At 22.4% G+C, this 13,499-nt stretch overlaps 2 protein-coding genes across 2 annotated transcripts; both read left to right on the top strand.

Annotated features, from left to right (window-relative positions):
• Window positions 1-1,482: 1,482 nt before the first annotated feature.
• LOC122498428 lies at window positions 1,483-6,670 on the top strand. The gene is made up of 5 exons (XM_043606146.1): window positions 1,483-1,639; window positions 3,265-3,317; window positions 3,393-3,689; window positions 5,762-6,064; window positions 6,504-6,670. Exons 1-5 carry the CDS (start codon window positions 1,617-1,619, stop codon window positions 6,554-6,556), a joined length of 729 nt encoding a protein of 242 aa, XP_043462081.1. The 5' UTR covers window positions 1,483-1,616; the 3' UTR covers window positions 6,557-6,670.
• A 2,917-nt stretch (window positions 6,671-9,587) lies between these two features.
• Window positions 9,588-11,445, top strand: LOC122498429 (putative odorant receptor 85d). Its single transcript, XM_043606147.1, has 6 exons — window positions 9,588-9,716; window positions 9,825-10,089; window positions 10,242-10,334; window positions 10,596-10,686; window positions 10,816-10,952; window positions 11,240-11,445. Exons 1-6 carry the CDS (start codon window positions 9,662-9,664, stop codon window positions 11,385-11,387), a joined length of 789 nt encoding a protein of 262 aa, XP_043462082.1. The 5' UTR covers window positions 9,588-9,661; the 3' UTR covers window positions 11,388-11,445.
• Window positions 11,446-13,499: the final 2,054 nt, after the last annotated feature.

Genomic DNA, 13,499 nt, shown 5'->3' on the forward strand with positions numbered 1-13,499 from the left:
TCTCATATTTCTCATACGAGCTACCGAGCTCGTATACGAACTCCGCGGTCCGTCTATCGAATTTTTTTTACTGGGACGTCAAAAAATCAATTATCTTTTAAAATATTAAAATTCTTCTCCAAAATTAAAATATTTTTAAAAATTTTAATAAAATTCTTAGACAAAATTTCAATTATTTTCAAAAATTTTCCTCAATTCAATCATTTTCAATATCTATTTTATAATAAAATTTTTCAAAAAATTTTAATTATTTAAAAAAAGTGTTAATAAAATTTAAATCAAACATTAAATTATTTTCGTAAATAATACAAATTTTTTACCGAGAATCAATTATTTTCATGAATAATAAAACTCCATTCCATTTCAATTATTTTTAATACACTTTTAATCGAATTCTTAGAACGAATTTTATTCCTTTTTTTTTAAATAATTCAATTCATGTGAAAAATTTTATTTTATAAAAATAATTGAATTCTTGGGGAGGATTTCATTAAAATTTTTGTAAATAATTTGCAAGTTTTGCAAGATTGCAGTGCAAGCTTTCTGCAAGTTTGCAGCAAGCTTGAAATGTCTGGACTGCTGCAAACTTGCACTGCAAGCTTGCAGCAAGTTTGCACAGCAAGTTTGTGGAAAGTTTGCACAGCAAACTTGCTGCAATCTTGCTGCAAAGTTGCAAATTTTTTTTATATATTCATAAAAAATTCTACTTTTTGTACCTTTTTTAAATTCAATAAAATTAAAAATATTTGCAAAAAAGGGTAAAAAAACATAATTTTTTATGCATACAAAAAAATTTTGCAACTTTGCATCAAGCTTGCAGCAAGTTTGCTGAAAGCTTTCTACAAACTTGCTGTGCAAACTTGCTGCAAGCTTGCAGTACAAGTTTGCAGCAGTTCAGACATTTCAAGCTTGCTGCAAACTTGCAGAAAGCTTGCACTGCAATCTTGCAAAACTTGCAGTGCAAGTTTGCTGCAAGTTTGCAGCAAGCTTGCGTGCTATCTGGGAAGATATCAATAACACCGAGTCGAAGACTCCGAGTGATTATATTGATATCTTCATGTTTTATAATAATATTCTTATAAGTTGTTGAATTTGATAAAGGTTTGAATTTTAAATTTTTTGAAAATCTTAATTCCTATGGAATAATAATAATGATTAAATATTTATTTAAAACAGAATTTATTGCATGGAATTTCTAAGGGGTACTTCCATGGAATTTTTCGACATGGGCATTTATTATGCATTGTTTTTTTATTTTCAACTATACTTTACAGAAACCGCTATATTTTTTTGTAAATTTTTCATTTATTATATTTTACAATTTATTATTTATCATTGCTTTTATTTTTTTGTCAACTTTGCGCTTTGCCTGCAGAATAATAAATTTTTTTATCAATGCGTTGCAAATTTCCTATTGGTTGACTACAAATAAAATTCACTGCTATTTAAAATTTTAACTGCATTTCAAAATTTCAAAGTTCAATATAGAATTACAGAATAGTTTCTTCAGAACGCCATATTTGACTCTTCTATAGAAAGTGACATTCCAGTTTTTGAAAAAGTTTAATAAATAAAATTCTTATTTTCCTTCTCTCGTCTTCCTTCGAAGTTAGAAAATGGTTAGCTTCAAACAGTGTTTGTAAGTATTTTTTTTCATGTAATATTAAATATATAGGGGAGACTGGGGCGAAAAGTTAAATTTTGCATAAATGATTTTTTTTTGGCAATATATGCCGCTTAGATGCAAATATTTGTAAATCAATATTGTAGGGCAACTTGTCCTCTACAACTTTCAATAAAAAAGTTCCTGATATTTTTGCTAAGAATACATGTTTTGTCCTTTTTTGAAAATTTTGTTTTTTTAACTTTTCGCCCCATGCTGGGGCGAAAAGTTAAATTCTATTTTTAGCCTACTAAAACTATTTTCTGATAGGTGATAAGTAGTAGATAAGTTAAAGTATACGTAAACAAGTAATTTAGTAAATAAAAGATCTTTGTTTATTTGACAAAAGCTTTAGAATAGTTGTAAAGTTAAAAAATTGAAATTTCAAAAAAAAAAAAAATTTTTGGTTTATTTCACGTAAACGGTCTTATTTTTTGACAGAGTACTTGCCCAATGTCAAATAAATAATGTTTAAACAAATAAACCCAAAAAAACAAAAAATAAAAAAAAAATTTTTAACAACATGTAAAAATACATTTAACTTTTCGCCCCACCCATTATTTAACTTTTCGCCCCAGGGTGCGTTTTTGGCTTTAAAAACAAATATAAAAAATCTGACTAAAGATATTTAGCAAATACCTTTAGGTATCTCTTCAGGGGACCCAAATAAGGATCTAAAAAAATCGCGATGAGAATAAATTCAAAAAATATACTTAAAAGTTGATATTTTCTTTTTCGAAAAAATTTTCAAAAGTAGGTTGAAAAAAAACTTTCAATATCGACACCACAAAAATAAACAGAATTGCACACAACTCCGGACATTTATTTAGGATGATAACACCCTTCTATAATTAAAATTGCAATGCTCTAACTATTTTTGTTCGAAAGATAATGAATTTTAACGGTTTTGTCAGTTTAACTTTTCGCCCCAGTCTCCCCTATGTATAATATTCTTTTAAACAATAATAAATAGTTAGTTATGCATTTCAATAGATGTAAATTTAAGAAAATGCTAAAAAAATATTCGATTTTTTTAAAATAACACCTTTAATAAATTTTTTACAGCTCCCTAAATTGCTAAAAATATTGGCAAAAATTTACCTACGTGGCATTAGAAACTTGACATTTTTTTAAACTTTAAATAATACATTTTTTAATACTAAAGATAATAAATTATTACTTGAATTTTTATTTATCGTCATTTATAAACTTCACGATTGTCGAACAACAGTCAAGGTTATGCAAAAGTGTTTTAAAATTTTGCGGATATTGAATTTACAGTTTTCAGAAATAAATAAATATATATAAATATTATAAATAAATTTTACATAATGAGTATAATATATAAAAAATAAAACTCCTAAATATCACGTTTTATATTGAAATATAGGAAATTTGAAATTTCTATGTCCGCCATATTGGATCCGCCATTGTGAACTTTTCAAATCCGACTTACATTCGTTATCAACTATCAAATACACCTACAGTACCATGTTTTTTGATATATTAATGGAACGTTTCATTTTTTCAAGGAATTTTAATTATTATTTACATTTTTTGAAAATCGTTTTTCATATTTTAAATTAAGTATAATTTTTCAGGGGAATTGTAGCACTTCTGGTGTGGGGAATAGGATTGGCATCATATTTAAAAGGAAAGTTTTTTCTTTCTTTTTTAATAACGCAAAAATAATTCCTTAACAACTAAGTTTACTTTTTTTTATTTTTAGGTGGATCATCTGAAAGTGAGAAAGATCGGTTTAATATTACTCTTCTAGACAATCATTGTACAATTAACTTTGAAACAAAAATTCCTGAGAACTCCAATGTAAAATACAAAATCAATATTATTAACTCACCTAGCAAAAACATATATAGGACCGAATATTTAAAACAAGCTACAAATAACTTTACAATTGAATTGGATCGAGGAAATAAATACGAAATTCAAATTGCTACTTGTGATGATGTTGATGAATGTGCTGTTATATACACTTCCGATATAATTGATGTTAAACCAGAGAAAGGTAGATAGATTTATTTTCTCTCCTTATTAAATTTATAAATAACTCTATTATTGATGATAATATTAACATTTTCAAAAAATTTTAAACCTTTTTAAAATTCAATAACTTATAATTAAAGATGATCGAGTGGTAAAATCATTATTTAATATTATAAGAATATTGTTACTGTAACTCCTTCAAAATTATTTTTATCATTTCAATTAAATTATTATTTTCTAAAATTTTTAACTAAAATTCATTTTTAAATCAATTTTTTTTAAAAAAATTATACTAGAATTCAAATTATTTAAATACAAAAAATAAATAATTTATTGATTAATTGAATGTTTCTTAAGGGAATATGAACCATATAATGACGTCACAGTTTGTGCAAAGCATGTGTTTTAAAAGTGTGACGTCGCATAATGGTAAATGTTTAAATTGAATTTTAATAAAGAATTATATCAAAAAATGTTTAAATTCTTGAATTTTTTTGCGAATATAAATAAAATTTTCAAGAATAATTACATTTTTCGAGGAATTCGATTAACACTGCATTGTATTAAAAATAATTGAAAATCTGCAATTAGTTTTATTGTTTATGAAAATAATTTAAATCATAAAATGAATTTTGTTATTTTTGAAAATAATTGAACTTTTTCTAAAAATTTTATTAAAATTTTCAAAAATAATTAAAGTTTGGAGGAGAATTTTGTTAATTGTTATTTATAAAGATAATTGAATTTTCGAAAAGAATTTATTTATATTGTTGAACATGTTTGCCAAAAATTTTATTAGTTTTGAAAATAATTGAATTTTTCCTCAAAATTCAATTATTTCTAATGTTTTTAGAGAAAATTCAATTAAACTTTTTGAAAAAATTAATTCTACATAATTGTTAGATAAAAATATAAAAAATTCAAATTTTCCAAAATTTTAAATTAAAACCTTTTCAAAATTTAATTATTTTTAAAAATTCATGCTATAATGCTTTTAATATTCAATTATTTATTATCCAAAAATTTGACTAAAATTTTTTTTTAAATAAATTTTTATTGAAAGAATTCTACGAGAATTCAATTATTTAAATATAAAAATAAAAAATTTATTCAATAACTGAAATGTTTCTTGAAATTAAATTCTTTTAACGAATTTTAATAAAAATTTTAAGAATAAATGCATTTTTCAAAGGAATTCAATTAATATTGTACTAAAAATAATTGAATTATTAAATAGAATTTTATTACTTATACGAAAATAATTGAATCCTTGTAAAAAAAAAGTATTATTTATATGAAAATAATTGAATTGTTGTGAAGAAATTTATCAAAAAATTTGTAAATAATTGAATTCCCGTGAATTTTTTTATTATTTATGAAAATAATTCAATGTTTGCGTAGAATTTTATTACATTTTTTTAAATAATTGAATTCTTTTGAAAAATTTTATTAAAATAGTAAATATTGAAAGTCATTATAAATTGAGGAAAATTTTTGAAAATAATAATTGAATTTCTGTTAAATTTTTGAACATAAATGAATTTCTGCGTATAATTTTATTATATTTATAAAGATAATTGAATTTTGTCAAGAATTTTATTAAAATTTTTGAAAATAAATGAATTTCTGCGAAGAATTTTATTATTTATAAAAATAATTGTAATTTTGACTAGAATTTTTAAAAAATTTTGAACATAATTGAATTTCTGAGAAAAGTTTTATTATTTTTAAGCTAGGGTAATATTGAAATTTTGTTAAGAATTTTTTTAAATTTTTGAACATAATTGAATTTCTGAAATATAGTTTAAAACTTTTACTAAATTCAATTCTTTTTGTACTGTTTTTAACTAAAATTCTTCTATAAATTCATTATTTTTAATAATTAATTAAATATATATTTTAAAAAATCAACTAATTTCTGAAGACTTTGAATTATTATTAAAATATTTCAAAAATCTGAGTTCTTTAAAATTTCAAATTAAATTCATTCAAAATTGAAATTTTATAAAATATTTCCAAATTAAAACATTTTTCCCTGACCTGTGGCAACCATGAATCTATTGTTAAATACGAGTTCTTTTCGATAATTTTCAGTAACAAAAAATCAACTGCCGATTATAGAAAATTTAGATATTACGTTTGAGGATGATAAATGTGAGATTAAATTAAAAAAAGTGGATAATTCCGATATTAATAAGTACAAAATCGAGCTTTTGAATATAGATGATGGCTTAACAAGTAAACATATAATTATATCAAATTTACATCCTAAAGGCAAATTTGATGACAAAATGGGTCCAAAAATGTCTTATAAACTGAAAATCACAGCTTTTAATACAGCTGATGAACCTTATGATCCTGTGTACAGTGATGTGCACAATGGCAAAGATGTAAAAGGTATAATATTTTTGAAATATAACTATTATATCATCCTATAGAACACATAAACTTTCTTGTAGATATTACGGTAAAATATTCTAAAAATATCATGAAATACATTTCTGAAATAAAAAAAATAAAATAAATAATAAATAATAAATAATAATAATAATAATAATAATAAATACATTTAAAAATAATTTGTAACAAATCAAATTTTGTATAATCAAATCTTTTTTTTCAAAATTTTGTTACTTGGAACGTTCGTAAAAATTTTTTTGATAAGAAATAATAATTATATTAAAATGCACTCATTTTAAGATTTAGTGAAAATCATCTGAAAATTGTTTAAAAATTTTGTTTATTAATCTTTTAGAAAATTTTCATAGTTCATAAACTATTTATAATAATCGTGATATATATATATATATATCGATCATTAAATTTTTACTTACAGTAATGAGTTTAAATGATGCAAAGAGAAGATTAAGTGAAATAAGTAATTATTGAAATAAAATTACCCAAACCTAATATTACACATGACAAAATGGATTAAAAGAAACATTTGTTAAAGTATAATATGTAAAGAGGTTGATAAATAAAGAAAAATTTGTTTAAATGTAATCATCTCCTTCTTGATGATATATTATTATTTAAATATATTATTAAAATATATTATTAAGTTATCATCTCTTATACAATTTGATAACAAGAATGATGACTAAAAATTAATATTTTTATTCCTGGCTATATAATTATTTTAGATTCAATTGCTAGTTTTTAAAAAATTTATCTCACTATCTGTTTGGAGATAGAATGATGACTATTCACAACTTGGGGGAAAATATACTTTATTGTTAGAAGCTTAAGAATCACGAGTTCTATAGAAATAATTTTGGTAATAATAAATAAGTCAAACATTCAAAAGAAAATTACCTATAGACCAGTTGCTGACAATTTTTTGTTCCATTTAATATTCATTTAAAATTTATTATACTCTTGGAATGGAAAAATAGCCATAGGATGAAATTATTTTTCATAGAAATCTTTTTCTTAAAGGGTTGACAATTTGACATGAATAAATGATTTGTAATTTCTCGCAATATATCGACGGCGAAGTTTCATTTCCCTCAATATATATGTAGAAATCCATCGCAGTCTTTAAATGGCATTCACAGGAGAAATGTCTGATTTTTTTGATAGTCGTTATTTTTTTATTAATAAATTTTTCTTATCTTGCATTGGTCAATGGCCATTTCACAGTCCAAGGAGGAATTCACTTATACAATGTTTCATTTTTGTTGCAATGACAATTTGTTTAGTTACCACGGTATGATTAATTGAGAATTTATTTTATTCTTTTGTATTATATCTATTTTTTAGTGAGGGCAGTGGAAAATTTGCTAAGCGAAATAATTGGATTAAAATGGATACCTATCGAAGGAAATTATTATTACTTTCTGTGTAGTCGAAAACTAAAAATAAATTACTTAGCCTATTTAATTAAATAAACACTTAAAAAATTTTTAAAAAATTTTCTTGAATTAAATTGAAAAAGAAATTTTCTGATGAACAGGGAGCTGGTTTCTTCAAAGTTTGGGGTGATTGGAATAAAATGATGGAAACATTGCCGTCGATTTTTACCGAAATCGGTTGTTTGGTGTATTGCATTATTTATATAACAAAACAAAAAAAGGTTCACTTTTCATTATGAGAAAAATTGTCTATTTTTATTCCAGGGTTGCCATAAAAATTTAATTTTATTTTCCCCTGATTTCCAGACAAAATTTTGTCTTTTACCCTGACCACAAAAGAATATTCAGATTCTTCTTAGAAACAATTATTATTTTTAAGAATTTTTCGACAAAGTTTTCTTTCAGAATTTTCAATAATTCGTTTGTTTACAATTATTCAATTTTATCAAAAATTACTATAATTCGGAAATTATTCAATTAAATATACATTAGAAAATAAAAAATTTAAAAAAATTCAATTAAACTTTTTCATAAAAATTAATTCTACTGAATTGTTAGATAAAAATATGAAAAATTCAAATTTTCCAAAATTTTAAATTGGTTTTTTGAAAATTCAATTATTTCTAAAAATTCACACTATCCTAATGCTTTCAACATTCAAATATTATCTAAAATTTTAACTGTAATCCATTTTTAACTCAATTTTCATGAGAAAATTCTATGAGAATTCAATTATTATATATATATATATATGCAAAAATAAATAATTTATTGAATAATTTTGAATGTTTCTTAAAATTCAACTCTCATAAAAAATTGTATCAACAAATTTTTAAATAATTGAATTCTTTCGACGAATTTTAATAAAATTTTTAAGAATAATAATTATTATATTACAATTATAATAGTATTCTATTACACTTTTCGAGGAATTCACATTAAAATTGGATTAAAAATAATTGAAATTCTACGATGAATTTTATTGATTATGAAAATAATTGAAATCATAAAAAGAATTTTGTTATTTATGACAATAAATGAACCTCTGTAAAAAAATGTTATTCTTTGTAAACAACTGTATTCCAGTGAAATTTTTATTATTTATGAAAATACTTAAATATTTGCGTAGAATTTTAACTAAATTTTTTTTTAAATAATTGAATTCTTTTGGAAAATTGTATTAAAATAGAAAATATTGAAAATCATTGAATTAAGAAAACTTTTTGTATGAAATTGAAATTTTGACAAGAACCTAATTAAAATTTTTGAAAAAATTTAATTTCTGCGAAAAATTTTATTATTCATAAAGATAATTGAAATTTTGACGAGAATTTTTTTTAAATTTCTGAATAAAATTGAATTTTTGGGAATAGTTTTATTATTTATAAAGATAATTGAATTTTTTAAAGAGTTTTATTACAATTTTTAAAAATAAATAAATTTCTGCGAAATATTTTATTAATTATAATAAAGATAATTTAAATTTTGACGAATATTTTTTTCTAATTTTAAAACATTATTAAATTTCTGCGAAAATTTTATTATTTATAAATTATCTTTATAAAATTATAAAGATAATTGAAATTTTGACAAGAATTTGTAACTTTTCCAAAAGTCAAATATTTCTGAAAAATTCATCCTTTAATGCTTTTAATGCCTATTCAATTATTTATTGTCTAAAAATTTAACTAAAATTGATTTTTAAATCAATTTTTATTAGAAAGTTCTACGAGAATTCAATTATTTTAATATAAAAATAAATAATTTATTAAATAATATTGAAATGCTTTTTAAAATTGAAGTCTTTCGACGAATTTTAATAAAATTTCAAAGAATTAATGCATTTTTTGAGGGAATCAATTAAAATTCTATTAAAAATAATTGAATTCCTAAAAATAATTTTATTATTTATAAAAATAATTGAATTATTGCGATTAAATGTATAAAAAAATTAATAAATAATAATTGATTAAAAATCCCTGACTTTTCCCTAAATTCCCTGCGACTTTCTTGATCTATGGCAACCCTTTTATCATTATAATAAAAAATTATAAACCTTTAATATCTTTTATGACAGTTAAGTCGACTATTGAACGAAATTAAACGCGATTGGGAATTTTGGTCATCAGAAAGCGAACAGATGATTATTTTTAATTTCGCCAATTGTGGAAGAATTTATACAATTTTTTATACAAGTAAGTATTATTTGAATTTAAAATAAAAATCCTGATGATAATAATAACAAAATAATAATTATATAAAAAGTATAAACTAATAAATTTTCTTATAATAAAAAATTACAGTTTGCTTAATAGGAACATTAGTAACTTATTTACTAATGTCAGTGGTGCCACAATTTCTCGACATTGTTTTACCTTTAAATGAAACGCGTACAAAAAAATTGCCATATCAAATGTATTATTTTGCCGATTATTCCGATGACTATTTTAATTGGGTTATGTTACATATTTCATTTAATGCCATTTTGGAAATGTGCATTCTCATTGGTTCTGAATCAATTTTGGCAGTTTTTACCGAACATGCCTGTGCATTATTTCAAATAATTGGGTAAATTTTATTTCAAAAAAAACTATATACTATAACAAACTATACGTTATTATAAAAATTTATTTTAAAATAAATTTCTGTCAAATTTTTATGATAATAGAAAAATTTTCCTAGAGATAAAATAAATAAAATAAAAATCTTTTCTCTTTTAGTGTACAATTGAAAAAAATTAATAGCAACCAAAGTGAAAGTTACAACATAAAAGCTGTGATTTTTTGCATTGAACAACATAATCGAGCGATTGAGTTCGTATTATTAAAAATCTTCATTTTCAAAGAAAAATGTAATTAGTCAGAGAAAATAGTCGAATTGTTTTTAATCTTTAAACTATATATTATAATATTTTGCTTTCATTTCCTAAATTTAAATCCATTTTTCTATAAGTTTGCGATATGAGTATTAAATCAGTTTTCAAATAATAATTCAAAAAGTTCTTAATTTTTTAAAAATATATTTAATTATATTTAACCACATGATTGTTATTAAAATTAGAATACTAATTTTAGATTGTGCAGTATCATCGAATCCCTATTCAGTCCTTGCTTTTTTTTCGTAGTCGGACTAAATGCGATATTAATTTCTACTTCATTAATTCAGGTGAAATACTTTTCTTGAAACTTCTTTTTTTGTGAATATTATTACATTAAAGTAAAATTTGTTTCTTTTATTTTCAAGGGAAAATTAATTTTCTACTTTATAATTTATTATTTGAATTTTGAATTTCAGTTTGTTGAAAATATGAATAAATTTGATATTGCTATGAGATTTGGAGCATTCACTGCAGCTTCAATTGCTCATCTCTTTCTAAACAGTTTTCCTGCACAAAGATTAATGGATTCCAGTGCTAATCTTGCAGATAATCTGTAATATTTTCCAGCATAAATTACGTCGTATTTTGTCTTTAAATTTTAAGATTGACTTTTTTTTCAAATAAATAAAAATTTTCACATTTTAAGAATGACGGAACCACATTAGGGGCTAATTTCCTAAGTATTTTTGAGGAATTTTCTTGAAAGGGATAAAATAATTTCAATGTACATACAAAATGAAAAAATTAATGTGGTTTCCTCCTTAAATATTTATAAAAATAATTTATATAATTCTTTTAATGTGAAATTATTAAATTAATAATTATTTCATTAATTTGCAGTTACGATAGTTATTGGTATCAAATGCCGGCGAAATTAAGAAAACTTTTATTACTAATTATGATGAGAAGTCGAATTCCATGTAAATTAACTGCTGGAAAAATGTTAAATTTATCATTGAGGAGTGTTTGTTCAGTAAGATTATTATAAAAATGAAACTTTATTATTTTTAATTTTTCGGTTATTTTTTTTCCTATTATTCCATTCTTAATAATACAGGGTTGCCACACTTTTTCTCATTTCAAATTACCTGATTTTTCCAGATTAAAAAACTAATTTTTTCCAGGTTTTTAAAACTACATTTATATTTTACAAAATTAAATAATTTCAATAAATTTTTACAAATACATGGTACTTTCATATAAAATACTGTATTCCGCATTAAGCATTATTATATTTATCTTTTTTAAATAAATATTTAATTATTATTTTTCCATAGGAATTAAAGTTCTTCAAAAGATTCAAATTTAAACCTTTTTGAAATATTTAAGAAAAATTAGATTTCAAGAATAAGCACAATAACTTTAGAAAACAATAATTTTCCAGAATTCCTATGAAAATTTCCTGATTTTTCCAGGTTTTCCAGGTTCCCAGATTACGTGGCAAGCCTAAAATAATTGAATGACGATTTTTAAAAAATATATAAAATACTAATTAAAGATATATTTTTCTCAGGTACTTCAGGCATCGTTTTCATATTTTACTTTGCTATCATCGATCGCAACGTGAGGAAAAATCATCGACTTTTTTTGGAATCGTAACATTAAATATTTTTATATAATTACTTTTTTATATCTGTGACATGATTAATTAAACAGTACAATTATCTTTTAAGCTGTACATTAATATTGAAATAAAAGATTTTTTAAACAGAAAAGATGTGTACATCCTCTGATTACTGTATTATTTTTTTGTAAATAAAATACCGCATCCGAAATACATAGTTAAAACGATTTTCTAATTTGATTGATTTTTTATGAATAAGTAAAAATTCTCATTATAGTCACCAGAAAAAAACAAGAACCTTAAATATAAAATTGTATTGTCTGAATAACTAAAGACGGAGTTTCACAAATATAATATGTAGTATACAAATACAAAAGAATTCGATATAAATTTAGAATAGAATTCTTTCCTACACTTATTCTGTAAATAAAAGAAATTATTATTGTTATTCCTTTAGTGAAAAAGAAAAGGATTATTCCTTTAACCAATTTTGAAGAATTATATTCTAATATTTGCTTTTCATTACTTCTAATAATGTAATATTTTCATTACTTCTGATTTTAATAGATAATATTTATTTAAAATTTATTTCGCTTACATTTTTTTCATATTAAGTTTTAATAGAATTTACTCCTCTGACTGAAAAATTATTAACAGTATGTGTCTGACATTTGAACTATAATAATATCTGTTGTAAAGGATGAAAATTATTAGCATCTTTGTTACCTTTATTTTATCAAGAGTAATACTAAACATCTCATCTACAAGCGGTAATTTCGATGGATTGATAAAGTATTTAAACGAAGAAGCAAAAGTGCATCAAGTTGTATTCGATCTTGACGATGAACCTTACCATAAAGATTCTATTATATATTCTCTAGTGAAAAAAATTAATTCCCATTTTCCATCCTTAATGATTACAAACCCTGAAGTAAAAAGCAATTATGTCAAGGGACAAGTACCTAGAATGTTAATCCCAATATCAACACTTATGGAAATAATCAACTCTTAGTCACCTCGGTATCAAAAATCATCATTGATAATGATCTATTAAAAAATTCTAAATCTATTCGAGCACTATATACTATTTGCGAAATATTAAAAAGTCCAATGTTGATTCTAAATTCTGCAAATTCAAGTCATGAGTTTATTAAACGAGTATTAAAAATTGCCTGGAAATGTAAGCACTTAGACATTACTCTGTTGACATATAGTAATCAACCAACGTACCAATCAAGTTCCAAAATATCACCTTTCTTAAGTCACCTAAATCCTTTTACTGAAGATTATTCCCATGAATTGCTATTATAAAAATAATTAATTTATAAATGAATTTTAGTTAAAAACACTACAAAATTTGAATTTTAAAAAAGTTACAAATGATTGATAAAAAATTCAATTATGTTCAAAGTTTACAAAAATATCTCAACAAAATACCAATTATTATGATTATAAATTAAAAAAATCTTCTTGAAAATTCAATTATTTAAAAAAAATTTCCTCATTTCAATGAAACATTTGTTTCATACAACAAAG

Source organism: Leptopilina heterotoma, unplaced genomic scaffold (genome assembly GCF_015476425.1).
Source record: "Leptopilina heterotoma isolate Lh14 unplaced genomic scaffold, ASM1547642v1 Lhet_15, whole genome shotgun sequence".
In the NCBI taxonomy this organism is placed as follows: domain Eukaryota; kingdom Metazoa; phylum Arthropoda; class Insecta; order Hymenoptera; family Figitidae; genus Leptopilina; species Leptopilina heterotoma.

Bases quoted from the DNA above. Each gene is read 5' to 3' on its own strand.
- LOC122498428 (XM_043606146.1), top strand. From the start codon at position 1,617: ATGGTTAGCTTCAAACAGTGTTT. The intron at 1,640-3,264 runs GTAAGTATTTTT...ATAATTTTTCAG, and splicing joins GTTAGCTTCAAACAGTGTTT to GGGAATTGTAGCACTTCTGG. The intron at 3,318-3,392 runs GAAAGTTTTTTC...TTTTATTTTTAG, and splicing joins ATTGGCATCATATTTAAAAG to GTGGATCATCTGAAAGTGAG.
- LOC122498429 (XM_043606147.1), top strand. From the start codon at position 9,662: ATGATTATTTTTAATTTCGCCAATTGTGGAAGAATTTATACAATTTTT. The intron at 9,717-9,824 runs GTAAGTATTATT...AAAAAATTACAG, and splicing joins TTATACAATTTTTTATACAA to TTTGCTTAATAGGAACATTA. The intron at 10,090-10,241 runs GTAAATTTTATT...TTTCTCTTTTAG, and splicing joins GCATTATTTCAAATAATTGG to TGTACAATTGAAAAAAATTA.